Consider the following 26,806-nt stretch of genomic DNA (forward strand, 5'->3'; position numbering starts at 1 on the left):
CCTACACTGGAGTGTGGTCTGTATGTCAGTCCTCAGTACTGAACCTGACCCAGAAGAACCCCGAATACATACTCTGTGGAATGAAAGCCTTTAAGAAGAGTGTTTCCACAAGTATTTTAGTGGAGAAAACTTGCTCCGGCTCTCGTATGGGGGATAGATTTAAGGGACCTGACGGGAGGCAGGAGGCTGGGGGAGAGGCTGCTGCAGGTTCAGGGGAGAGGTGTCTCTGTTTGAGCTGGGCAGTGGCTTGGAGTGGAGAGCAGGGGACAGTTGTGAGAGAGGCAGGGGAGATGACCCACCCATTGGATGGGGGAGGTGAGGAAGAGAAAGGCAGCTAGGACAATTGGTGGACAAGCCACAAGGGACTCGGTGGATGGTTGTGCCACTCTGGGGTAGTGGTGGAGGATAAGTTCAGATTGGGATGGGGTGCCTTTGGCAACCTCAGGGACATCCTGGGCGGGCCTCCAGGAGTCCTTTGGGTATCTGGGGTCTGGAGCTGTTGAGAGTGGGCACTGGAGAGTCATGAGGCCACAAGCACAGAGGAGGGAGTTTTGTGCAGAAGACAAGAAGGGCTGAGGGCAGATCCCTTCATCAGGGTCCCGGGGGGCGGAGAGGGAGAGGACAAGGCAGCCGTGAGTTTGGGGGTGGGAGGGGGGAGTCAGGGGTCAGTGGGATGAAGTTGCAGCGCTCACTGACCAGCAGGACGGGACCAGCGCCACCTTGTGGCTGCCCAATAACCAGGTTATCAGGGCCAAGTGGCTGGGTGGAGTCCACAAGAGGGGGTTTGGCTGAGGGTCACCAAGGCCAGCCTTCTGCCTCCATGAAGCCCAGCCTTCATCGATTTAGTCATCAGGAAACGTGGCTGCTGTTGCCCTCCTGCCACCCTAGATCCCTATTCCTTCCCGGGGGGATTGGAGACAGCTCAGAACTGGAGCCCAGCGCTCCAGGAGCCGATAGGTCCAGGGTGTGGGGGCTGGAAGCGGGGAGACGCCACTGGTTCCTGCAGATTCTGAACCAAGAGGCCAGGAGAGAATGGGTCTGGTTCAGAATGCTGCGTGACCTTGACCGAGATGCTCAGCCTCTTTGGTCCTCCATTTCTCTAGCCGCTGTGACCTCCTGATCTGGAGACTTTCAGACCAGCTCCTCTCTCTTCCTCATCTGACCTTTGCTGGGCTCCCTTAGTGACCCCACCTGCACACCGAGTCCCAGCCCCGCAAGCTTCTCTTCTCTCCAGGCCAGGCAGTTCCTACAATCACAAGTGGAGACAGCATGAGGGATGAGGAACCCAAGCCAATTAATCATCAGGGAGTGACATTTGGTGCAAAATCAGGCGCTTAATTAAGCAGGGAGAGCCAGAGGCTGGGGAGAGGGTGGCATGTGCGGTGAGGGCAGAGAGAAACTCCTTCTTCTACACCAGCCTTCTTGCTTCGGTTCCCCTCTCCCCTCCCCTCCCGCACACCTACGCCCTTTTCCTCCTCAACACTTGTGCCAATCTCCTGTTGGAGGCGCACACCCCCTCAGGTCCTTAGGAAGGTTTAGGCACACTGGTTAGGAGTGTGGGCTCTGGTGCCTACTGCCTGGGTTCGGATCCTGGCTCTACCACTAATTAGCCGTGGGATCTCAGACAGGTTACTTAACCTCTTGGTGCCTTAGTTTCTCTACCTGAAAATGGAGATGATGATCATATTTAATTCATAGGATTGTTGGGAATTCTGAGTTCATCTGTGTAAGTTGCTTGGATGGTGCATGGCACCTCGGGGATGTCCGATAAACTGCAGTCGTGATGATGATCTCTGGAGGCCATCCTGTGCTTAGTACCGAAAATTGCTCTAGAATGGTTTTCTGAGGATGGTGATGGTTAGGCTTCTACTCTTCTCCACCCTAGAACTCCCTGGGAGGCTCAGAGAGGTTAGGTCACTTGGCCAAGATCAAGTGGTAGCTGTGGCAGGATTTAACCAGGCAGCCTGGCTCGGAGCATGTGCTTTACTTCCTTTGTGGGATTTGTGCTGGGCCCAGAGGTGCCCTTCCCATGTCGACCAGCAGGAGGCGGCAGAGGCCAGATTGTGGCTGCCTGCCCTGCTACACGGGGGGTCAGAGTCCCCGACTCTTCTCTTTTTGCCCTCCTTGTGTCCACCCTGCAGCAGGTCAGCTTGTCCAGATCCTCACAGATGTGCAGGTCCAGCCTGCTGTGTGTTCCCAGGCCGGGGCCTGCTCCTCTGATCCAGGGGCTGAGAGGTGGGATCATGTTCTCTTTTCAGAGAGGCTGTGATCTCCCGGAAGCGGCTGGGCTGCAATGGACTGGGCCCCTCGGACCTGCCGGGGAAACCCTTGGCCAGGCTGGCGGCTCCACTGGCCCCTGACACCCAAGGTAAGGCTGGGAGCTGGGCAGGGACAGGGGAGGACTGTGGCCCCTGCTCCCCAGATCATCTCTGTCTTCTACCCCGTCTTCATCTCTGTCACCTTTCTGTAGCTCTGTCTCTCTAGCAATTCCTCTATCTAATTCTCTCTCTATTGTGCAACTAACCCCTCTGAGCCTTGATTTCCTGGTCTGTAAAATGGGGACAACAGAACCTACGTTGAGGGGGTGTTTCAAGGAGGAGCAGATGGGCTAACGCATGTTGAGGGCCTGGAACATGCTAGGGCTCAGTGGCCACTGGCCACAGTGGTGACGTGCTTGTGCCGGTTGCTAGACGGGCTGTAGTTGTTGCCATGCTCCCTCTGTCACTGTCTCTGTTTTTCTTTCTCTTCCTCTCCATGCCCCCTGTCCCCCATGTCTCTCTGCCTCGTGTCTCAGTCTCTCTAGGTCTCTGTCCTCTGTCTCGATGTGGAAAGTGCACAAGACTGGGAGTCAGGAGACCTGACTTGCTGTGTGATCTTGGGCAAGTCACTTCCCCTTTCTGGACCTCAGTTTCCCAATCTGTAAAATAGGAGTGCTCGGCCTTACCTGCCTCCCTCCCTCTCAGAGTTGCTGGGAGGATCACCAGAAAGCTGTCAAGTGAGGGGGTTTCCCTCTCTGCAGGGGTCGTTGCTGTGGTAGGACCCATCTGTCTGTCTCTCCGGATCTCTGGGTCTCTGTGTCTCTGTCCCGGCCTCTCTCTGTCTGTGTCTCGTCTCCCTCCCTGGGTCCTGGCTCAGTATCTCTGAGCCTCACTGGCCCCGCAGGACCACCTCATTGCCCTCTCCCCCTCAGTGCTGGTCATACCGCTGGTGGACAAGGAGGCCGGGGCTGTGGCAGCCGTCATCTTGGTAAGAGCTGTTGCGGGTGGGATGAGGGGAGAGGAGAGCAGGGGAGGGAGCGGTGGACGGAGCCTGTCTGGGGTGTGTGTGCGTGTGTGTGTGTGTGTGTGTGTGTGTGTGTGCAGCAAGCTGGGCTGGAGCTGTGGGAAATGAGGGTCTGGGAGGAGTCCCACACCCCAGCCCTCTGCCCCACCTTGAACGGGCAGGACTCAGTCACTGGCACAGTCAGCAACTTTCGGAGGGATGTGCATGCCCTGTCTGCACTCTCAGCACACGTGGAGCCCCTGGCACAGCCTTGACCTTGCTTCCTCTTTGGCATCCTCCCAGATGGGATGGGGGCAGTGTCCTGAGAGGGCGTGAACACAGTGAGGAGGGAAGGGCCTGAGAGACACTGAGGATGGATGGGTGAACACAACACTGACAAATAGAGACTGTGTGGGAAAGCCAGTCAGAGATCGGGATGGCCGGAGCTAGGGCATCTGGGGAGAGGAGACCCACGGGGAGCAGCTGCCTGGGTAGGCATCCAGCCCCAGCCAGACGCATGGCTGAGGCTCGGGCAGATGCCGGGCAACAGGGCAGGCTTCCTGGAGAGGGTGATGGAGGAGAAGCGGGGAGTCGGGCGGGAAAGCCAGGCCGGGGCTCCCCTGCCCTCTGCTGCCCCCTCGCGGAGCTCCCTGGTGTCAGCTCCATTGGCTGGGGTTGGCTGAGCCCTGCGGGGCCCGCTTCTGCCGCTCTTCCAGGCTCTTCTCCACATGGAGCTGGGCGTTCAAATCTTTGTCCTGTCCTAGGAACCGAAGGGTTAGAGCCCCAAATCGCCATTATTGGGGGTCTGTTTCAACCGAGGCAGCCACCACCTCAATAAGGGGCTGACTTGGGGGTGCGGAGAGATAAATGAGCGGGTCTCGGTGTGCCCCGGGGACCCCTCCCGAGCTCATTAGGACAGAATTAAAGGTTTCCGAGGCGCCTGACCTTTCCAGAGCTGCCGGTGGGGGAGGCGCTGGGAGTGGGGGGCGGCAGCGGGGAGAGGAGAGGAAGGAAGGGATCCTTGGCTTGGTCTCCTCGGCCCCCATCTGCCTGACGGAGGGAGAGGCGGCCCCCTTGGTTTCTCCTGCAAGCTGCTCCCCCACCCCCAGCTTCTGTTCCCGCAGGGAGCGGATCTGCTGTTGGCACCAAGTTCTCAGCGCCGCTTCCCTCCCTCCTTTGCTCCCAGTCTGTGCCGGAGCTGGTCTTCCAGGAGGACCAGGGTTGGGGGCAGTGTGCAGAGGTGCGGATGGGAGGCAGCGGCCCGATGGCCCACTTCTGTTGAGGAAGGAGAGTCCGGGGGTGTCTCTGTTGGGGCTGTGAGAGCTGGGTCAGAAGAGAAGCAACGCCTGCGAGGGGAAGACTTTGGAATGTTGTTCCTCTTGTGGGCAGGAGGATGGTTACCATGACCGCTGTTCACCTGGGCTCAGGTTGAGCTAGGAGTCCAGGCTTTGGCCTTCTCCAGGGGGGAGAAAGCCTGTGTGGATGTGTGTGCTGTGTATTGGCGAGGGGATGGGGTCATGTTACTTAAATTTGACACCCTAGCAAAACCTTGCTCTGCGCTCTCCTCCGGGCTGGGTGCTGGGGCAGAGAGAAGAGTCAGACCCACTTCCACCTTCCAGAAGCTCTCAGTCTGGGGGAAGGCGGGGACACCCTCAGACCATCACTGGCCAAATGGACTAAATGTTACCAGCAGGCGCTCCCGTGGCAGAGGCTGGAGCAGCAAGGGGTGCCTCACAGGGGAGACAGCATTTGAGTGGGGCTTTGGCGTGTGGGTAGGAGGTCAACAGGCAGAGAAGAAGGGAAAGGATATTCTAGACAGAGGGAACAGCACAAACAAAGGCAGGGTGGGGAGAATGGTGGAGGAGTTTGGGGGAGGTGTGTGATCCTGGCGAGGCTGAGGTGTGGGTGGTACATGCTGTTGAGCACGATGCTACCTGGCGCTTTGGCTGCCGGGAGAAATTCCGTCCCCTCACCTCCTCAAACACCCCGGGTAGTGAAGAGCTCTGGGAAGGTATTTGGATTATTCACGGTCTGCCTCTCCTCCAAGCCTGTGCCTTCCTCCTCAAGTAGAAACGTACTTCTCCAGGACACCCCTCTCCCCAGTGCATACACATCTCACAGATCCTGGCCTGCTGCTGCACCCCAGGGCCCCCGGGCCACAGGATCTCACATCCTCTGAGAGGCAGCACAGGCAGTGCTGGACCTCTCGGCCGCTACCAGGTCCTGAGGGCAGAGGGTGCAGTGGGTCAAGGGGGTGCCACTGGGCAGATCTTTTGGGACAGCTGACTCAACAGCTTCTTCCTCAACAAGCCCATTCCGTTCTTTGAGTCTCTGCTCTTGGTACTCATCCATCCCTTCATCCATCCATTCATCCATTCGTCCATCCGTCCATCCATCCTCCCACCCGTCCATCAATTGAAGACATATTTCTTGAGCACTACCAGGCCCCATGTGCTAGGTGCTGCAAACACAGCAATGACCGAGACAGACCAGACAGCCTGGAGGGCAGACAGACATTAAACAAGTGAGCAAATGAAGGATAGAATTGCAAATGATGGCAAGTGCTAGCAAGGAAACCAGGGAGCCCTGCAAGGAATACCGGGGCCTGATGGAGATCCCGTCAGAGGAGGGCTTTCTGAGGAGTGTGCCGTCCAGGTGCAGGGCTGCCTGGCTGCGTTCTGGGCCCTGCGGCTCGCAGCTCGAGCGCCTTGATTGCAGAGTCTTTGTGTGAAAGGAGTCCTGGCTTTGCTCTTCAGTTCCGGGATAATAAGTCCCTTTGAGGAGTGGGTGGCCCTTGGTCTCTGGCATTTGATGCATGATTTGTGCCCACTCTTCCCCCAGCTGTGCCACCCACGCCAGCTCCTTCCACGGGGACGGGGTGTTCATGCCATTAGCCATGTTGAACTGGGTGAGGCTGAGGGTGCGGGGGCTGTGCTGGGCTTCCAACCCTCTCTATAGCCCCAGTGCCCACTAACGAGGGCTCCCACTGTGCCCCAGACACACCCCCGGATTAGCAAGAGTAGGTGTAAGTGTCTGTTCTTGTTGGTGAGCAAAAAGCCACGTGCGAGTGCTGGTGATTGTGTTTGCACATGGGGGGTGCAAAAGTGTGTGATGGCTCTTGGGTATGTGAACTCAAGTATCCTGTGTACAGGTAGGAATGTGCACATGTGGGTGGGGTAGACACTGTGATTGTGGGTGTGGGGATGTCTGTGAATCTGTGCCTCTGTGTATGTGTGTGTGTGTGCACGTACATGCACACCTGAGTATCTCCGTGGGAGAGTGAGCGTGAGTATGAGTGTGTGTATGTGTGTGGGGGGGTGCTGAGGGTCTTCAGGAGAGTGTATATGTGTATTTGTGCACATGCTGGGTGGGTCCAATAGAGGGAGGAGGACTCCACGATCCCTTCCTTTCCTCCAGCCTCTGAGGCTCTCATTCCGTCTCCCAGCTCTGTACTGGGAGACAGAGCCCAGTTGCCCCCACAGCCCTAGAGAGATCTCAGCCTTCCCTTTTCCTGAGAGATGGGTCCAGGTGGAAGGAACAGGAAGGCTGTCCTCCCCCATCTACTAACAGGAAAATGCCAACATGTTTATGTAAAACATGTGCAAATGAGCCACGCCCCCAGCTTCTTTCAACAACCTGTCCTGTGGGAGCATAGATGAGGCCTCATCCAGAGCATAACCTTCAACACCCTCCTCGGTGGCCCAGGCCTCTTCCAGGTCTTCCTGCCGCCAGTCTTTTTTTTTTTAAACCAGTTAGTGGGCATCCCCAAAGCCCCAGTACATAGTTGTATATTCTAGTTGTAGATCCTTCTAGTTCTTCTGTGTGAGCTACCGCCACAGCATGGCTACCGACAGATGAATGGTATGGTTCTGTGCCTGGGAACCGAACCCGGGCCCCCGAGGTGGAGCTCGCCAAACTTTAACCGCTAGGCCATCAGGGCTGGCTCTCCAGTCTCACTCCCTCCAATTCACCCTACAGCCCATAAACCGTAGTCCACAGATGCTAAAGTCTGCCAGGGGTCCCCGGTACAATCAAGCTCAAGTCCAATTCCTTAGCCTTGTACTCCAGGCCCTTCTCCCTGTGGCACCACAGACCCCACCCTGCCCGGGTCCTCATCTCCCCATACGTCCTACTACCCAGCACCCCCAGGGTAGTGTCTTGCCTGCAGTGTCCTCTCTCTTCAGGCTCTGTTTGTCCTCCCCATGTTTCAGAGCCAGTTCTGGAAGCCTCCCAGGTGCTCTGTTCCTCTGAGCTCCCACAGCCTTTAGGTTCCCACCCACCCAGTGTGCCCTCTCCTCCTTTCTCAGGTATGAGGTTCTGTACCACCCAATCGCATCCCCCACTCCATCCCACCCCAGCCAGACCGTGAGCTTCCCGAGAACCTGCTGGTCTCCTCCTCTCCCTCTGCTCCTGGCAGGGGACCTAGAGCAGAGGCGGGCAGGGGCTGCTGAGTGGAGAGGGAGGATGAAGGAGGGTGCCTCAGGGCAGGCACTGTGGGAGCCCCACAGGTGGTGAGCAGCTCCGAGTGGGCACCAGAAGCTGGTGATATAGGTGGGGAGCCTTGCTGGCAGGGCCGGCAGTGGGCCCCCAGACCGCCACTCCCCCCCTCATTTTCCTCACCAAGCACTCAAGCAAGGTTGGGGGAAGGGACTTCATGGAGTATGAAATATGGGCTGAGGGGACTGCTGATGACTGACACAGGGAAGCTGGAGAGGGACAGGATGATGGGGGTGGTGGTGGTGGTAAGAGTGGATCTGGGAAGGGGAAGGTATGGGCAGAGGAGGGGAGGGAGTGGGTGGTGCTGTCCCAACTCTGCCACTTTCTGCTGTGTGACCTTGGGCAAGTCACTTAACCTTTCTGGGCCTTGATTCATCTGCAAGGTGGAAGCTTGCCTTATGGGGTGGCAGGAATCACACGTAAGGCAGAGCACTTGATCACTCCATTCATTCATTCATTCGTCCATCCTGCCAAGTTCTCTGGGCACAGCAGGTGCATCATAAATGTCGGATCTCTCTCCTTACTCCAGACTTAGGGGCAGCTCAAACCCCAGCTCCGAAAGGATGGAGCTGGGAGGCTGAGGCTAACACCACTATTCTCTAAGGGCTCCATGGGCTGGGAGATGGGGAGGGGTCCAAGGTCACCCCCTTCCCTCACTCTATACCTGGATTGTGTTGTTGATGGGACAGTGACGGAAAAGGCAGAAATCAGAAAAGTTCCACTTCTTCAGATTAGCCCTAGAAGGCTTTCTGGAGGGGAGGATTTTCCTGGAGCCATCTGCTTGGTTGGAAGGATGGGCCCACAGACTGGAGTGCCTATGTGTTGGTGGGCACAACTGTGTGCTGGGCATGGGGAGAGCACTCTGACAGACAGACGCAAGAGGCTAGGGGAGGTCACAGCTGGTCCCCCTCCCCCATCCCTCCAGGTGCACTGTGGCCAGCTGAGTGACAGTGAGGAGTGGAGCCTGCAAGCTGTGGAGAAGCATGTGAGTGGGGGTGGGGCTGGGGTAGGATGGGGGCTGCTGAAGACTCTCATCAGAACTGGTGGGAAGGTGATCTGGCCAGGGAGCAGCCAGACCTGGGTTCCAGTCCACCACCATTGGGCAGTGTGACCTTGAGCAAGTCACTTAACCTCTCTGAGCCTCAGTTTCACGTCTGAAAATGAGGATAAGAATAGCACTGACCTACTGAGCGTACTGGTGAGATAAGGGGGCTCAAATACCTTGTCAATACTTAGGAAGGACTGTCTACATAATGATATTGAGGCTCTTTCCTGAGATTTTATGATTTTGTGACTTTAACAAGGACTCAGACTCCCTGTGGGTGCCAGAGACACAGAGAAATCTGACGCTGTCCTATCTTGGAAGAGTCTGGGGGCTAGGCCGGAGACAAACCCCGTACTTAGCAGTTCCAGGGGCAGTGGGGGCCCACAGGAGGGTGGATGAGTTGTTTGGGACGGGTAGGGGCGATGGGCACCGCTGGCAGAGGGAATGGCTTGAGCAAAGGCAAGGAGTCCCGCGGCGGCGAGCGCGGTAAAGGAGGGGCGAGTGGCTCGCTGACCGCTCGGCCCGCCCCAGACCCTGGTGGCCCTGCGAAGGGTGCAGGCCCTGCAGCAGCGCAGGCCCGGCGCGGCCCCCGAAGCGGTCCAGAACTCCCCGGCGGGGGCGGCGGGAGACCAGAAGGCCGGGGTTGTGTACAGCGACCAGGACCGAAAGATCCTGCAACTCTGCGGTGAGGACCCGGCTGGGGCGGGCCCTGGGGACGGGGCAGGGCCGAACCTGGAGGGGAGGGCGGGGCCGGTGGCAGGGTGGGCGGGGCCTGAGAGGTGGGGCGCGGCCGGGGGCGGGCCGGGGTAGAATTTAGAAGGGCGGTCTATGGGCTGAGTGGGCAGGTGGAGCCCGAGGCGGCCCATTCTTGGGGGACGTCTATGGGCCCTCACTCTGACCCGCGCCCCGCCATTGCAGGGGAACTCTACGACCTGGATGCCTCTTCCCTGCAGCTCAAAGTCCTCCAATACGTGAGTCCCTGTGCCCCCACTGTGTTCCTCCAGGGACCAACGTCCCCGTGAGCCCTCCGTCTCAGTTCAGATTCCGACTTCCCGCCCCTCCTCTCTCCACCTACCTGAGCAGCCTCAGAGAGGCGAGAGGGTGGGGAGTGTGGGGAAGGGGGGTCCAGATCCGCGGTCACCCCTCGCTGTGTCCCTCCCTCTCAGCTGCAGCAGGAGACCCAGGCGTCCTGCTGCTGCCTCCTGCTGGTGTCCGAGGACAATCTCCAGCTTTCCTGTAAGGTGAGGGCCCAGGTCCACTGTGGGGCGGGGACAGGGACCCGGGTCCCCGAGAGGAAAAACCTTGCCCATCCATTAAGCAGTCCCGCCACTCTGCCCTCAGGTCATGGGAGATAAAGTGCTGGAGGAAGAGATCCGCTTTCCGGTGAGTCCTGCGTCCCTCCCTCCGTTGGCGTCTGCAGGCGCAGCGAGGCCAGGCCAGCTAGGCACTGCTGGGACCTGCCCAAAGGGACGGGGACCTGCCAGAATCTCTTGGAATCTCATGGAATTATCTGGATCTTAGGATCTACTTAGAAATGTTATGAGAGATCACAACTCCCATTATCAGGATCCATTAGGATAAATCTCTTACAATCTATAGACAGGCTTCCTGGGACCTGTTCACCTTTATTGGAGTCTTTCTGGATTTGGCTCTCTTAGAATCTGTTGAGATCAATGGGCATCCTTGGAGTCTGCTTTTCTCTCTCCTACTCAGGGAAGACCCTGAAGTCCTCCATAGGGGATTCTGGTCAAGAGCAGACTCCCCCAGCCCCACTCTGCTCCTCAGTGTTGACTCCATCCACCATTTGGACTGATTAAAGAGGTCGTTGAAACTTCCAGACTTGGGGGCGGGGACTGAGATTGCCTGACCCTGGGGAGAGTGGGCCCTGACTCAGCCTCTCTGCACTCCGCAGTTGACGACGGGACGCCTGGGCCAGGTGGTGGAAGACAAGAAGTCTATCCAGCTGAAAGATCTCACCTCTGTAAGCCATGGCCTGACTGGACCAGGGGAGGAGGCAAGGGGAGAGCCCACTGCCCAGTCCTCAGGGCCAGGGTCTCTGGGACGGGGCAGCCTAGGAATGGGGGAGACAAGCCCTGGGGACTTTCTCAAGCCACCCTGATGTCATAGTGCCTCCCATCCTGCATGAGTCCCTTAGAACTGCCTGTTGCAGAGGGTGGAGGAGGGCTGGGGGAGGAAAGCCCACTCCCTCCCTCCTTCCCTGCCCTGACTCACTTCCCTTTGCAGGAGGATGTGCAACAGCTGCAAAGCATGTTGGGCTGTGAGTTGCAGGCCATGCTCTGTGTCCCTGTCATCAGCCGGGCCACTGACCAGGTGGTGGCCTTGGCCTGCGCCTTCAACAAGCTCGGAGAAGACTTGTGAGTCTGGGTGGGGTGATGTGGATGAGTAGATGGAGCTGAGAGGCTGGGCGGGGCTCTCCTAGGGTAACAGTTGGGAAGGGTACTGGGCAGGGGGTACTGTTCAGCAGTGGTGGGCTGAATGCTTTGTTGGTGCAAGACACTGTGGGATTCTGAAGGTGTTAGACCCTCGCAGCTGCTGCTGGCTGAGGCACAGGTAATTGTTGACTCTCCATCACCCATTTTGGCTTCTTTAAAATCATGTTGAGGTCCATGGGAGTTCGCCTTCTCTTTGCCCACTTCCTGCAGTTTGGATCATCCACTCGTCAGGTACTGGCCTTCCCCCCACTTGGCATCCCCTGTTTTGGCATTTCTGCTGAGAACTGCCTGATGGAGAGGCAGTGAGCTCTGGGATGGGTGGACTCTCTGGGACCCACAGAGCATCACTGACACAGTGGACAATGGCTAAAGGGAATAGGCTGGGGGCTGGGCTAAGCTGAGGGTCTTTGGAGGTATGGACAGGGCAGCTGTAAGAATCATGTGAAACAGAGGGGTGGGTAGGATACGGAGTCAGGTAAACAGGCTTAGCCAGGAAGGATAGCTCAAGAACTGGGGCCTAGAAGTGGTATCATAAATAGATTTCATGTCCTACACCAACTCATTAATTGGTAGTAGCTGCCTGAGCATTGTGTTGAGAATGGATCTTGGTTTAGTGAGAAACAGTGCTGTGATCGATTAGCCGTGTCTGTCCTGGGTGCAGGCTCAGGATGTGAATGCCGCCACACGTGGTCCAGCAGGTCTAGCAGTCTGTGCCTATCCTACAGGTAGGGAGGAGCAGGCAGGTGAGGCGTGGAGTCCAGATTCTAGGATGCAGAGATGCTGACAAGATGCTTGGGCCCTAGGACCCAAACAAGCAGGCTGGGTTTGAGGGCCTGGAGCTCCTGCAAGAAGTGGAGACTGGAGATGTTGGGACCAGAGAGGGGTCAGAAGCCCGCGGAGGGGGTCTGCAGGGGTTGGGGAGAGATCTGGGAGTCATAGGTCTGAGCAGCAGGACCTGTCAGCACGGAGCGCTGTAGACAGTTGGATGAGGCTAGGAAAATGAAGACAGGGACGAAGCAGAACCTGCTGAGGCAGGGAGGATCTGGGATCTGTGTCATTTGGAACTGGTGGGCATCCTAGTGATGGGAGCATTTATGCCATTCAGTAAACACACGTTGAGCACCACTGTGTCCAGCCCTGTGCTGGCCAGATGGCCTTGGGAAGGCCCTTGGGGAGGGGAGTGCAGAGTGAGGCTCCAGCAGGGGCTGTGGCCTCTGGTTGCTGGCTGTGGGACCGGGTTCTGAGATGGCCCTAGACCTGGAGGAGAGGTGGTATCAGAAGGGAAATGAGATGGGGCCTTGGGCACAGCCCTGAGGCCCAGGGCAGGGGCAAGGCTATCCCTGGGTCCCACATATTTCAGGCAGCGAGTGCTGGATGATTGCACGAACCAAGGTGGGGCTCAGCTCAAAGCAGTGACTGCAGAGAAGCTGCCTGGAAGCCAGAGAACAGGGATTCCAGAATCTTCATCTGGGAGTGTGATGGGGCTGGTGGCAGAGGTAGGGTACAGTTAAGACATTTAGCAAACACCTCCCAAATGTCTCCCCTGTACCAGGCTCTGCGCTGGGTATGGTTCCTGCCTTCAAGACGGGAAGTTTATTTTCAGGGCATAGAGGGAGGAGGGTGGGAAAGGTATTCTAGGCAGAGGGAACGGTGTGGGAAAAAGCACGAAGGTGTGAAAGAGCCTGAGATGTTTCTCAGCGTGATGAGGATCTTACTGTGGCTGAAGCTGAGAGACGCCCATAGATGAGAGGAGGGAGGTGGGTGGGACCAGACTGAGGGCCCTCAAATGCCATAGTAAGGAAGGTGGGCAGGCAGACACAGGGTGGTGGGGACTGGGATCTAGACCCGAATCACTGGACAGCGCGCACAAGTGGGGGATCTCCCAGCAGAGAGGAGCACTGAGGCCAGCCAAAAAATGGGGAGGGGCCTGGGCAGGGAAATCGGGGGGGGGGGGGGGGCGCAGAGAGATAGTCAAGATCTCTGAGGCGTGCTCCTCCCCCGGCCCCATGACCCCCACCTGGAGAGGCTTACCCATGTCCCTGGACCAGGTCCTGCCCCATCTTGGTCCATCCAACCCCACAAAACTCCCTGGTGACAAATCATTTGGTGGCCAGATTGAATGGCCTCAGCAGGATTTGGGGCTGTTCTTGTCAGATGAGAGCTAGCTCCATGAGCAGGATGGGCACTGCCCCCCCACAACCACCTTAGGGTTTGTGGAGGCACCAAATCGGGCCCGCAGAGTCTGGGGACAGTAGGGGCCCTGGGGAAGAGCAGAACATCCAGCTCTGGCCTGGGCAAGTCTCTAGTCTGAGGGAGAAGACCGAAGTCAGAAGAGGGAGACATGGCTCTGCCTTCAAGAAACAGTAGTCTGAGGAGAAAAACACCTTTTGATCTGTGTCTGAGGAGGATTAGCGCCCTCCCCTGAGGGAGCCTCCTGTCTGAGGGCAGGCTGGCCCACGCTGCCTGTGCAGTGGGCAGCCCCGTTGGAGGAGAGTGGTGGTTAGCTGGTGGATCTGAGTGGGCTTGCTGGAGGAACAGAAGTGAGGAGAAACGGGGAGAGCAGTCTGTCGTGCTCCCTCTCCAGTGACCCCGCCCCTCCCCCAGGTTCACAGACCAGGATGAGCACGTGATTCAGCACTGCTTCCACTACACCAGCACCGTGCTCACCAGCACCCTGGCCTTCCAGAAGGAGCAGAAGCTCAAGTGTGAGTGCCAGGTGAGTAACCTGCCTTGCGCCTCCCCCAGGGACGGAGTCACCCTGCTCTCAGCCCCAGAGAGTCATCCATAAGGGAAAAGCCCATGTCTTTCCGGACAGAAGCCAGGGAGATGACCCAGTGCCTCTTAGAGAAGGGAAGTCGTGGTTCCTCGGGACAGCGCAATGGCTGCAGGCACTGTATGCGATCGCCCTCTAGTGTTCAATTTGGGTACTACAGCAACATCTGGGTGGCTAGAGGTGGAGGTGAAAGGGCATCTGAGACTCAAGATTTCTGTGCACCTTCACTGGGGCTATTCTTTCTCCTTCACGTAGTAGCCAAAGGATATAATGTAACTCTGCCAGGCTCCAGCCTGTCCGGAGAGCCCTAAGGGAGGAATGAGAAGCCCTGGGGCTATTGGAGGCATGGAGCGGGAGAGGGTGACTACCTGGACCCATATGATCTCCATTTTCTCCTTTCCAGGCTCTTCTCCAAGTGGCAAAGAACCTCTTCACGCACCTGGGTGAGTGCACTGTCCCCCTACATGCCTGGCTGTGGGGTGGGAGTGGGGGCTGGTGTTTGGGGGAGGTGGGGTGGGGGTGCTTGGCCTGGGCACTCCAGCCTGGTCTCACCACTGCCCCCATGCTTCTCCCTCCACAGATGATGTCTCTGTCCTGCTCCAGGAGATCATCACAGAGGCCAGGAACCTCAGCAATGCTGAGATGTGAGTGAATCTACCCCGGGTCGGGCCGCAGTCCTCATCGCCTCCGTCCCTCCCTCTCTTTTCCCCTCCACTGCCTTCTTGTGGGACCCCGTCACCGTTGGTGTGACCCTTTATTCCATGCCTGTGTCCCTCACTAGACTATAATATCCAATGACAGCAGGGCGGGGTTTGCTTTGCTGGCCGTGGGTCCTCAGCTCCTAACACAGTGCCTGGCACATAGTAAGCACTACAAAAAAAAAAAAAAAAATCATTGGGATGGACTAATTCTGGGGTCACCACCCCCGAGGAGAGTCTCTCACCACAGATCACTCCTTCCAGGCCTCAGAAATCTGGGCTTTGCCTCAAGTTGTGAGAAGTGGGGGGTGGTCGGAGAGGGGTGTCAGGGCCCTATGGACCAAGGCCGTCTCCCCACAGCTGCTCCGTGTTCCTGCTGGATCAGAATGAACTGGTGGCCAAGGTGTTCGACGGGGGCGTGGTGGAGGACGAGGTGAGGCAGGGCCGCGCGGAGGGAGTGTGTGGCCGTGGTCTTGTGGGCCGGGACTCCGCAGGGGATCTGGGGAGCAGGCCGGAGAGTCCATGGTCCGCTCTGTGGCCGGTCCCCAGCTTCTTTCTTCTTACTCCATCCCTATCCTGGCAGAGCTATGAGATCCGCATCCCAGCCGACCAGGGCATCGCGGGCCACGTGGCGACCACGGGCCAGATCCTGAACATCCCGGACGCGTACGCGCACCCGCTGTTCTACCGTGGCGTGGACGACAGCACAGGCTTCCGCACGCGCAACATTCTCTGCTTCCCCATCAAGAACGAGAACCAGGGTGCGGGCCCGGCGGCTCCGGGAGGAGGGGCGGGGCGGGGCCTGAGCGGGATGGGGCGGAGCCGAGCGGAGGGTCCGCACGCCTTCTCCACTGCCTTAGCGTCCCGCAGCAGAAGGGTCAGGGTTTCCCAGGAATGGGACGTCCCCCTGAGGACACCTTGGGAGGGCAGATCCCCCCGGACACATCCACGGGCCGGTCCTAGCTCCTCTCCGGCCCCCAGAGGTCATCGGTGTGGCCGAGCTGGTGAACAAGATCAACGGACCATGGTTCAGCAAGTTTGACGAGGACCTGGCGACGGCCTTCTCCATCTACTGCGGCATCAGCATCGCCCACGTGAGCGGGGACAGGGGCCGGGCCGGTGCAAGACCCTCTGTTCTCCTATCCGCCTTGGCTCTCCTTGCTCTGTCCAGTTGGGTCTGTGCCCTGGCCCGGAACTCAATCTTCAATACCCTGGTCACCTCTGGCCTCAGTTTGCAGTCTGAAAATTGGGGATGCTATGTCCTGTCCTGTCCAGTTAGCCTCCCAGGACCATGGGACACCCCAGTTGTCATTATTTCCCCCCTCTCTGGAAGCAGCCTCAACGCAAGCCCCTGGTCAGCTTCTTTTTGGGAAATGTTGGGTCTCATTGTCCAGAGCTGGCAGCTGTGGCTGGGGATCCAACCCCTGAGTCCCTGATGCAGTCCCTCCTTCTTGCTTCTCTTTCTCTGCTCTGGGCCTCGGGCTCCATCACTGAAGATGGGGCAGGCTCAGGAGGGGTGCAAAGTGCCAGAACAAATTCTGAGGCCCTGGAAGGAGTAAGGGGAGGTCTGGATGCAAGTTGGAGGGGGCTCCCTACTCTGAGCCAGAGCCCAAAGTCTGCCACTGGGGCCAGCTCGGGACAGGAAGGGGGTTCTGTGTGACCCCTTTGTCCCAGTCCTGGGCATGCTGAGGTTTCACAGCCACCTTGCTTGAGCCCCCTCTTTCCCTCTCTCCTCCTAGTCCCTCCTATACAAGAAAGTGAATGAGGCCCAGTATCGCAGCCACCTAGCCAACGAGATGATGATGTACCACATGAAGGTGAGGCCTGCCCGGAGCTTCTGTCCTCCTTCTCAGAGTCCCAGGGTCCCCTGTGGCCCACCTTTTCCTTCCCTGCCTCCCAGAATCCTTAGGGGCCCAGGACCAGGCTGGGCTTTCTGATCGCCCTCTCCTGAAGAGAAGATAGACCAAAACAATGCCTGGCCTCCTGCTCTCCTTCAGGGCAGCCTCTCCTCCAGGCTGTCCCTGGTTCAGCCCGAAGGCTGGCAGCTGGACCCAGCCCAGGGCAGAACTTGGTTCGGACATGTGTTCCCCCACCCAGGGATAATTCTTATCTTGGAAATTACTGCCTGCTGGGAAGCCCACTCAGGCCCTCCCCCCAGCTCCCTTCGGTACAGGTCATGCAGTCCTGGGCAGTCCTCATTAAGATATTCCATCCCGTTCCCAGACCCTGCGTCAGAAAGGCTGTCCTGGGCTTTTAGTTCAGAGTGTGTGCTGATCATTGTTGATTTGAACTTTTCTTCTCACTTGTGTCCAAACCGAAGGGTTCCAGACTTTGTGGATAGGGTCAAAACCATAGTTTTGACCTACGAAGGATTGAGGTTAGACTCTGGGACAGTCCCCCAAGAGAAGGAATCCTTGAGTTAGTGTTGATGAAAAGCTGACGTGGTCTGGGGGTGTCACGAAGGGGTGTTCCCTGTCTTTGCCAACAATAGGCTGTCACAGATGAGGGTGGTCACAGACAAGGAGGCACCATAGGTGGGCTGCAGGGCTGTGAGGGGAGGGTGGTGCTCTCCTGCCCAGTGACAATCTGTGGAGTGGATGGCCCAGCTAGAGTGCATTCTGGGTGGATGTTTCTCCCCCACCCCCCGCTGTGGGAATTTGAGGGTGAGGACATTAGATGGGGTGAAGTCATCTTCTAATGCCCTGGCTGGTCCCTTCTAGGTCTCTGATGATGAATACACCAAACTTCTCCATGACGGGATCCAGCCTGTGGCTGCCATTGACTCCAACTTTTCCAGTTTCACCTACACCCCTCGCTCTCTGCCCGAGGATGACACCTCCATGGTGAGCTGGGCCTCCTCACTGGACTGCGGAGGTGGAGGGTGTGCAGCTGGAGATTTAAGTTAGATGTGCATAGGAACTTCCTGGCAGGACAGAGTCATCAAGGAAGGCTATAGAGTCTCCCTCAGAGATGAGGCGGGCATGTGGTCTGCCAGCATGGACCACAGGGCCTGCCAGGGCCAGGACTAGATGATCGCCGAGGGCTGCTCCAGCACCAAAGATGCCCAGGGCACGTGGCCTTGGGTTGGCACCTCCCTCCCTGTTTTTTTAAGATTTCGTGTGAGCTTGGTTCCAGGAGTTCTTAGCTGCCCGTATTTCTGAAAGTTCATGGCTCTGAGAATGCTCGGCTCTACCATTTTATGGTTCTCCAGTTTAGATCTCAAGTTCTAAGACTCCAAAATTTTGGAGGCCTCAAGAAGGACCAAGACAGGGGCCCCATCTTGAAACTGACAGTCCCTCTGCCCCCTCCCTCTGCCCTCTCCAGGCCATCCTGAGCATGCTGCAGGACATGAATTTCATCAACAACTACAAAATTGACTGCCCGACACTGGCCCGGTGTGTGCCCCCAGCCCACCCCCCCGCTCTGAGTGCAGACAGCCCTGGTCCCTGCCTCTCTCTGTCTGCTAGTCTCACACCTGTCATCGCCAGCATTCTGGGAAGGGGTATCTGAGGACGACTAGGGGAGGCCCAGTCTTGTGGGGGCGGGGAGGATCCATGAGTGAGAGGCAATCCCCAGACACTGGGACCATGAGGAAAGGGAAGGAATGGGGCAGGGCAGAGCCTGAAGGGCTTCCTGGAGGAGGAGAGCCTGAGGCCCATCTGCTGCCCTCTCCCCTCCCCCAGGTTCTGTTTGATGGTGAAGAAGGGCTACCGGGACCCCCCCTACCACAACTGGATGCACGCCTTTTCTGTCTCCCACTTCTGCTACCTGCTCTACAAGAACCTGGAGCTCACCAACTACCTCGAGTGAGTGGCGGCACTCCCCCATGTGGCAGCCGCTGGGGTCCCCTTCCCGGGACGGGCACTTGACATGCCCCACCTCATGGGACCCTCTTAGCTGCTGGTGAAGAGGGTTCATAGCCCCATTTTCCGGGCGGGACTTGCTCACAGTTGCATGCCCAGGGAGTGATGGGCCAGCCAAAGTCCAAACCAGGGCTTCTTTCCAGGAAGGGGACCCCAGTGTCCCGAGCTTCTGTCTGGGTGGACATCTCCTCCAGCCGTTCTTCCTCTGGAGGCTGGGGAGGGAGCTGTGGCTGAGCCTCTCCTCTCTGTCTCCCACCCAGGGACATGGAGATCTTTGCCTTGTTTATTTCCTGCATGTGTCACGACCTGGACCACAGAGGCACAAACAACTCCTTCCAGGTGGCCTCGGTGAGACCCTGCCCTCCTCACAGTGGGCGCCCTCCTGGGTGTATCTGGGGGTCTCACCCCTCCAGCCTGAGGAGTGGTGGGAGCTGTGAGACCAGGAGCTGGTCTTAGAGCCAGGAGGCGGCTCTCCCAGGCTGTGCACTGGGCTCGAGATGGGGGGGGCGGGGAGGGGCGGGGAGGAGCAGGGTGAAGCTGGACCTAATGTGGCAGGCGGTCACATCTATGTGAGGAGTGATGGAGTCTTTCTGGGCTTTTCCAGAAATCTGTGCTGGCCGCACTCTACAGCTCCGAGGGCTCTGTCATGGAGGTACCATCCTGCCCAATATCCCGTCACCATCATCCCCTTAAGGCCAGTGACTTGCAAAGTTAGACTGTGACCAGCTCCTCCCCTTCCCAAACCCCGCTCTCCAGACAGGCTGTGAGAGCTGCAGCCCCCGTCAGGGCATGTCTGGCTCCTTTTCCTGGATGGGCTTGGAGGGGTGCAGGTGCGAGTCCGGCTGCAGGCTCTGCCCGAGCCCAGCTTTGCGAAGGGAGGACTGTATTTAGCATGTTTCTCCTTGCGTGTCTGGGAACACCCCAGCACCCCCTCCCTGCCAAGCCTGGGGCGGGCTTCATGCCCATCACACACAGCTGTGCCTTAAGTTGTTTGGTTTGGGCCTGCCGCACCCCCCTAGATGGGGGCTCCTTGGGGCAGGGACAAAATCCGAGACATCTCTGAGTTCCCTGCACTTGGCACAGGGTGTGGCACAGAATGGGAGCCAAACTTCCAAGGTCGCCTTGCCCCATTCTGCCTCCTGCAACACCCCTCCAGAGACTGCCCCTGCTTGTATACCCCCAGAGACGAGGGGCTCACTCCCTCCTAGGAGGCCTGGTGGCAGCCCTGCTTCTGCCCCCCGCACCCTGGGGTCAGCCTGCTCCTCCTCCGAGTGACAGCCCTTCAGCGTCAGGAGCCAGGGCCTTGCCCTCATCTCCTCAGTGCCTTTCTTTGTCAGCAAACAAATGTTGGCTGCATGAATTAGTGTCGAGGACTCCGAGGAGTCATTTCAGGATTGTTCCAGCTCGAGAGGCCCTCAGAGCATACCTCGTCATGTCCCTCCATGTGACAGCTGAGGCCTCTGGAGCTCAGAGCCGGCAGAGACTTGGCCGTGGTCACACAGAGGGTCAAAACAGAGCCCAGAAAGGGACCTGGGACCCCTGACTCCCCATTTCTGCCTGCTCCGCTCACCTTGGGGGCTGGGGCGGGGCCGGGCCTGCTCTCTCTCTCGGGGTCTGTGGTGAGGGGAGCCCCCCGCCCGGCCGGGCTCCATCACTCCTCTCCCCCCAGAGGCACCACTTCGCTCAGGCCATCGCCATCCTCAACACCCACGGTTGCAACATCTTCGACCACTTCTCCCGGAAGGTGATGGGGCTGGGGTGGGGGCGAGGGCGTGGGAGCCGGGAGCTGGCCTGAGACAGGAGAGGGAGCCAAGGGGCGGAGGCTCCTCAGGGCCAGGGGAGTGGGTGGGGTGTCTGGCCGGAGGCTGTGATGGCTATCCCCTCTCCACCTCCCGCCCCGGCCCAGGACTATCAGCGCATGCTGGACCTGATGCGGGACATCATCTTGGCCACGGACCTGGCCCACCACCTCCGTATCTTCAAGGACCTCCAGAAGATGGCTGAAGGTGCCTGCCTTTAGTCCTGGGCCTCGGGGTTGGGGAAGAACCAAGACAGGGATTTGCCTGGAGAGCAGCATCCCCTGGGGTTCAGACCTACCTCCTCCAGCATCAACCCCCCAGGCAGACACAGCACCAGCCCTGTGGCTCGCATCCAGGGGCTGGAATTCCCTGAACCACTTTGGGGTGGGCCCTGGGGTCCTTGCCCTCAGAGAGAGGGAGCTAAGAGGCTGGCGCCTCTCTCTGACCCCATCCTCTCCCCAACAGTGGGCTATGACCGAACCAACAAGCAGCACCACAGCCTCCTCCTCTGCCTCCTTATGACCTCCTGTGACCTCTCTGACCAGACGAAGGGCTGGAAGACCACGAGGAAGATCGCAGTAAGTGCCACCCCTCCCTGGGAAGGCGCAGGCTGCACACTCGGCCCGGCTGGGTGTGGCTCCCTGAGCCTGAACACCCTCTCTGTGCTGAGCTCAGCCTGGCTGTATTTTGGGGAGACAGAAGGCTAGACCACCTCAGGGTGACAAATGGGGAGGTTCAGAAAGGGACGTGGACTTGCCTGGGGTCACACAGCAAGTCAGTGGCTGGTGGAAGGTGGGCCAGAACCCAGCCACTCCTCGCCATCTGGGGCCACCCTCTGCCAGGCTGGGGATGGTGAGGACAGGCCCTGAGGTGGGGCTGAGGGATGGCTCGTTTTGCCCCCTTGGGAGTGGGCTGTCAGAGGTCTCGGGTGGATGGATCCCACTGGCAGGATGTGACGAGAGTGTTGGCCTTTCAGGAGCTGATCTACAAAGAGTTCTTCTCCCAGGGAGACTTGGTATGTGGAGAGTGACCTCAGGGTGTCCCCAGTGGGAGAGGGCTCCTGGCCTGGGGCCGGGTGGGGGCTGCATTATCCTGACCCTGGTGGCTGACGGAGGCAGAAGAGGGGCAGGTCTGACAACTTGGTGCCCGCAGGAGAAGGCCATGGGCAACAGGCCGATGGAGATGATGGACCGTGAGAAGGCCTACATCCCCGAGCTGCAGATCAGCTTCATGGAGCACATCGCGATGCCCATCTACAAGTGAGTGAGCTCGCGGGGACCCTCCACGGGGAGCCTGCTGGGGACCCTGCACAGAGAGCGTGGGGTGGGACGGGCTGGCTGTGGCCACCACAGCAGACACAGGTGCTGGGCTTGGCCTGAACCAGCTCCATCTGATCCACCCCGCTGCCTCTGGGCACAGCTGTCTCCTGCTTTGCCCCTAAATGGGCCCCTCACATGGTCCACTATGGAAAGAGGCTGTCGTGTCCTCCTTGAGCGTCCAGTCCTGCACCTCACACTCTTGTGGAAGTTCTCCCTGGGGTACAGCCTTAATCTTTCTTGCTGCTCACGGTCTGACTTCTGACCTCTAACCCTCCCCCATGCCCTCAGGCTGCTGCAGGACCTGTTCCCCAAGGCCGCAGAGCTGTATGAACGCGTGGCCTCCAACCGTGAGCACTGGACCAAGGTGTCCCACAAGTTCACCATCCGCGGCCTCCCCAGCAACAACTCGCTGGACTTCCTGGACGAGGAGTATGAGGTGCCTCAGCTGGACGGCACCAGGGGCCCCGTCAATGGCTGCTGCAGCCTTGATGCTGAGTGAGCCCCTCTTGGACCCATCCCCGCCCAGGCCTCCTCCCACAGCCCTCCACTGGTCTGCCTGGATGCACTGGGACCAGAGCCACAGGTCCTGGGATCTAGACCAGGACGTCTGGTGTGACCCTGGGCAAGGACCGACCTTCCCGGGCCTCAGCTTTCTCGTCTGTGTAATGGGAGCAAGACTTCAGCCTCACCGAGACTTTGTGATTTGTCCTCTGAGAGCACAGGGGTGACCAACGAGCAGGGGGACCTGCTCTGCGCCTCTGACCACACCTTGGCCAGTCCTCGCCGAGCCACTCCTTCTCGGAGGCAACCTGGATGGTTTCCCCTGGGCCCATTCCTGCCCCACCGGATCTGTGCCCTTTCCCCTCTTCAGGATCCTCATGAGGGGAGAAGGTGGGTCATCTGAGAGCAGAGGATGGCCTCAGAAACAGTCGTCAGCTCTGCTGGAGGACTGGAAATAACCCCAGGGCCTCAGGTGCCCCTGACGATAGCCACTACACTTATGGTGGGGATGGGGACCTGGGGAGATGCAGGGGCCCCACGAGGAAGCTGCTGGAGGGGCATATCTGGGGAGAGGGGCTCAGGAGGAAAGCAGGATGGGAATCATGAGCGGGAAGGACCCTGGGCTGGGAGACAGGCCCCGGTGGGTCAGCAGGGCTTCGCCCCTGGCTGTGTGACCCTGGGCACGTCCCTCCCCCTGTGTGGGCGAAACAGGAGAGTGAGACAATCCGTTCTCTAAGACCCCTTTTAGATCAAAGTCCCCACAGCTCTGTGGAGTCCCAGGAGAGGCCGGGGAATGTGCCTGCTGCCCTAGGGCGGAGAGCCCATCCTGAGTCCCTCACTGGTCCCGGAGAGCACCCCCTTAGCCCAAGGCCCTACCCCGATCCCTGCAGCCAGAGAAGGACCTGGCCTCAGCCCTGGCAGGGCGTCTCACCTCTTCAAGGCCATATCCACCCGTGACCCGGGGCTTGGGTGACCCCATAGGGCCAGGCCACTTGGGTCAGCCTGGCTGCTGGCTTCTCCCGTCTCTGTTTTGTTCTGTACGTGGTGTGGGTGGGGGGAGGGGGGCCACCTGCCTTACCTATTCTGAGTTGCCTTTAGAGAGATGCGTTTTTCTAGGACTCTGTGCAACTGTTGTATATGGTCCCGTGGGCTGACCGCTTTGTACATGAGAATAAATCTATTTCTTTCTACCAACCCTCCCCCCTGGGGTGGTGTGCAGACTTTGTGGATAAGGTTGGGGGGAAACAGAATTGGGGGCGGCAAATGCCTTTTGAACTCCCTGGCTACCGGAGCCCCCATCCCTGGAGCCGAGCCCCTCTTCTGGGAGAGTCATAGACCTGTTAGGGTACCCTGGGCCAGTCCTGTGCCAGATGGTGGATGGCAGATGAGGAGGCCTGGGCATGGAGCAGTGAGAGGACATGTTGGCTGGCAGAGATTGTGCACTGGAGAGGGAGAACTGAGGGGCTGAAGCAATCAGAGAGGCTGCCTGGAGGAGATGACCTGGAGCTCCTCCTAGACCCTCTGTCTGCTAGCCAACTGGTCACGAGTGGCCATACAGCCAGGGCCTGGGCCTCTGAACCCCCTCCTGGCCTCAGGGGTGCCTGTCTGTGTCCCCATAAGTCCCACATCCCAGTTTCTCTGAGTCCTGCCAAAAGGGGTCCCCCATGAGTCTGACTTTACACCAGATGCGGCCCTGAGCTGTGTCTGTAGAGTCAGTCCCCTGCTTTCCTGGCTGGGATGGTGTTTGCCTCTGCACGGACAGAGAAGGGCCAACTCCAGATTGGGGGCCATGAGGAGGCTCTGACTGACAAAGTCTCCAGACCCCATGCCCTCACTTGCCTACACCCCTCCCAGCTCCTCTCCCTGTTCCTCTCTCCAGGTCAGTAAAGGTTGATATGTTAAGGGCCGGGCACTGGGATCTCCTTTTCTGGGGGAGGAAAGAAGGGAGAGCCAGGAGGAGATGGACAGGGCCATCCTGCAACCCCCCACAGTGCCGCCGGGGGGCAGCCTTGCCTTTGGGACCACGGAGCATCTGCATCTCCTGCCCCACAGCTTGTCGTGGTTTGGAATCTGCTCCTCTGGGCTGAGTGGTCTCAGGGCCTCCAGCCTTCCCCTGGGGGCGTGGGGTCCAGGCCCCCCCCCCTGCCCGGCCTCTGCTTTGGGCTCCCCCGTCTGTCTCTGTCCTCTCACAGCACAAGACCAGGCTGACTGGTGGGCCCCAGGCGGTCATCCTGGCCAAGGCTGACGGGTGGCTATTTTAACGGTGCCCGGCTGACTCCAGCATCATTGTGGGCTGACAGAGGTGCTCCTCTGCATGTGACCCCAGCCCTGAATGTCATGTGTGTCCCTCTTCCACGAGCCTTTGGGCGAAGGGGAAGCACAACACAGGGCCTCACTCCCCCTCCTGCGCACCTGCTGTCTGTCCCCAGCCCAACCCTCCCTTGAGGCCATCGAATCCCATTCGAGGCCCATGCTGACATCCCTCCTTGCCACCAAATTGAGTGAACCACTCACAGATATTTCCTCATGCACGTGGGACCCTGTGCTGAGACACAGAGCTAAATTTGTCCTTGTTCCTGGCCTGGAGGGTCTAAGAGCCTGGTGGGAGAGGCAGATCCAAACTCAGATGCAGGCCATGACAACCCTATGGGACACCTGGCCACGGGCTCCCAACAGGATCATAACCCTGAGAAGAACCACAGTGAGGTTGGAAGATGAGCAGGTGTTTTTCCACGGGCAAAGGCAGCCAGCTGCTGCTGGTAAAAGGAACTGCTCCGACAAATGTCCAGAGAAGGGGCGTGACTGGCTCTTGGGGAATGGGTGTTGTGGGTGGGGAGATAAGGCCAGATCATGGAGGGCCTCGCATGCCAGGCTGTGGAGCTGGGCTTTATTTGATGGGCAGTGGGGAGCCAGGGGAAGGTTTCAGTAGGGGAAGGGCTCAGACATGCGTGTTAGAAAGATCCTGCTGGAGAGCAGAGAGGACTGCAAGGGGAGGGGCTGGGCAGAGATCATTCTAGGGCTGATGCTCGGTGCCCTGGGCTGGGCGAGGGAGGGAGGAATGCAAGACATGAGAGACTGGTGAAACTTGGTGACCAATTGGAGGGGGCGAGGGCAGAGGGAGGACTGGGGGTGGCCCAGAAGGTGGGGTCCATGCGGCCCCATGAATGGCCCTGGGTGGCTGCTCAGCGCCACTCTCACCTGTAAGCAGGTATTAGGTGGAGCCTCTGGCAGGAGTTGAGCTCCCTGGGAAGATGGGCAGGGCAGTGGCTTGGAATGCCAGGGGAGGATGGATGGGAGGATGGATGGGAGGATGAGTGAGAGGATGGATGGGAGGATGGATGGGAGGATGGATGGGAGGATGGATGGCAGGATGGATGGCAGGATGGGTGAGAGGATGGATGGGAGGATGGATGAGAGGATGGGTGAGAGGATGGATGGGAGGATGGATGGGAAGCGGGCTGTGTCTCTGCATGGAGCCTGCAGGCAGCCCTCACAGGTCAGAGAACACAAGACTTGGCCCCATGGCTTCTTGTAGCTGCCCTGCCCTCCCAAATTAAAGGTTTCATTTTACACAAAACCTCACAATGATCCTGTAGGGTAGGTACTATTATCTCATTCTGTAGCCAAGTAGCCTGAGGTTCAGGGAGGTTAAATAATCAGCCAAGGTTGGGGTGTGAACCCTGCCTGCCTCACTCCCCTCTAAGGGCTCTTTCTCTAGGATAGGGAAAGGAGACTCAGGTGGGCAGGGTCTCAGTCGGTCTCTGCAGGACTGTCATGGCGGGTAGGGTGGTGAGCAAGTGGATTGAGATTCCAGAGAGGGATCTAGGATCAGCTCTGTGTGCCTGCTTTGCTGGGCCAGGAGGGGCATGAGAAAACGGGTGAGGATGATGGCTTGTAGTGCAGCCCCTGGCCACCAGGTGGCGCCCAACCCCTGCTGTCCTCAGCTCCCCCGCGGTCCAAGAAGGGTACATGGGGATGTGTGTTGTGGGGGCTAACCTCACTCCCCTCCACCATACATGCCCCTCTCATACAAACACGGATGGCTTCTCACACAGACACACGCACACACAGACACACACTCATTCTCTTTTACACACAGACACATTCTTCACACTCTGCAGACTCCATGGGGGAAATGGGAAATGTTTCTGAGGGACTCCAGCTTCTTTAGCTGCTCTCTGAACAGGACTGAGTTCCCTCAGTTCTACCTGAGACCCCATGTGCCCTGGGGGTGTCTGACTGCTGAGTGGCCTCCCTCTGCAGGAGGATCCTGAAGGCAGGGCCAGCCTTATGATCAGGGGTGGGCAGAACCCCTCCTCTGCACATGAAGTAACTAGGAGAGGGCACTGCAGGGAAGGCCCTGCGCCGACCAGGCGGGAGAGTCAGAGCAGGATGGAGCTGGAGCGTGAAGGGGCATCAGGAGGAGGCTGGGACTCAGGGGGGTCTTGGAGTTGGGATGAGGAACTGGAACAGGAGGTGAGGGCACTGCAGAGAGACCAGGAAAGCAGATTGAGAGGTGCAGGGGCTGTACCCAAGGCCTCAGCCTGCCCTCACTGCTCAGCCTCCCAGGGCTCAGTCTGCTTGAGAGAGGATGGGG

General features: G+C 58.7%; 1 protein-coding gene across 2 annotated transcripts in view; it reads left to right on the forward strand.

The window, feature by feature from the left end:
• Nucleotides 1-23,264, forward strand: part of PDE2A (phosphodiesterase 2A) — a 91,841-nt gene extending 68,577 nt beyond the window's left edge. For both annotated transcript variants that reach the window (XM_058545675.1, XM_058545674.1), the window contains 27 exons: nt 2,259-2,368; nt 3,191-3,246; nt 8,684-8,743; nt 9,335-9,488; nt 9,722-9,774; nt 9,970-10,044; nt 10,145-10,186; nt 10,716-10,784; nt 11,048-11,178; nt 13,861-13,972; nt 14,433-14,472; nt 14,610-14,673; nt 15,088-15,160; nt 15,311-15,488; nt 15,709-15,821; nt 16,467-16,544; nt 17,448-17,570; nt 18,052-18,122; nt 18,411-18,533; nt 18,851-18,938; nt 19,195-19,242; nt 20,260-20,334; nt 20,497-20,596; nt 20,855-20,967; nt 21,366-21,404; nt 21,542-21,648; nt 21,997-23,264. In XM_058545675.1, coding sequence (XP_058401658.1) covers nt 2,259-2,368; nt 3,191-3,246; nt 8,684-8,743; nt 9,335-9,488; nt 9,722-9,774; nt 9,970-10,044; nt 10,145-10,186; nt 10,716-10,784; nt 11,048-11,178; nt 13,861-13,972; nt 14,433-14,472; nt 14,610-14,673; nt 15,088-15,160; nt 15,311-15,488; nt 15,709-15,821; nt 16,467-16,544; nt 17,448-17,570; nt 18,052-18,122; nt 18,411-18,533; nt 18,851-18,938; nt 19,195-19,242; nt 20,260-20,334; nt 20,497-20,596; nt 20,855-20,967; nt 21,366-21,404; nt 21,542-21,648; nt 21,997-22,207 — 2,506 coding nt within the window. In that variant the 3' untranslated portion in view covers nt 22,208-23,264. The remainder of the gene's footprint in view (nt 1-2,258; nt 2,369-3,190; nt 3,247-8,683; nt 8,744-9,334; nt 9,489-9,721; nt 9,775-9,969; nt 10,045-10,144; nt 10,187-10,715; nt 10,785-11,047; nt 11,179-13,860; nt 13,973-14,432; nt 14,473-14,609; nt 14,674-15,087; nt 15,161-15,310; nt 15,489-15,708; nt 15,822-16,466; nt 16,545-17,447; nt 17,571-18,051; nt 18,123-18,410; nt 18,534-18,850; nt 18,939-19,194; nt 19,243-20,259; nt 20,335-20,496; nt 20,597-20,854; nt 20,968-21,365; nt 21,405-21,541; nt 21,649-21,996) is intronic.
• Nucleotides 23,265-26,806: the final 3,542 nt, after the last annotated feature.

The sequence above is a fragment of the Diceros bicornis genome, chromosome 7 (assembly GCF_020826845.1).
Source record: "Diceros bicornis minor isolate mBicDic1 chromosome 7, mDicBic1.mat.cur, whole genome shotgun sequence".
Taxonomy (NCBI): domain Eukaryota; kingdom Metazoa; phylum Chordata; class Mammalia; order Perissodactyla; family Rhinocerotidae; genus Diceros; species Diceros bicornis.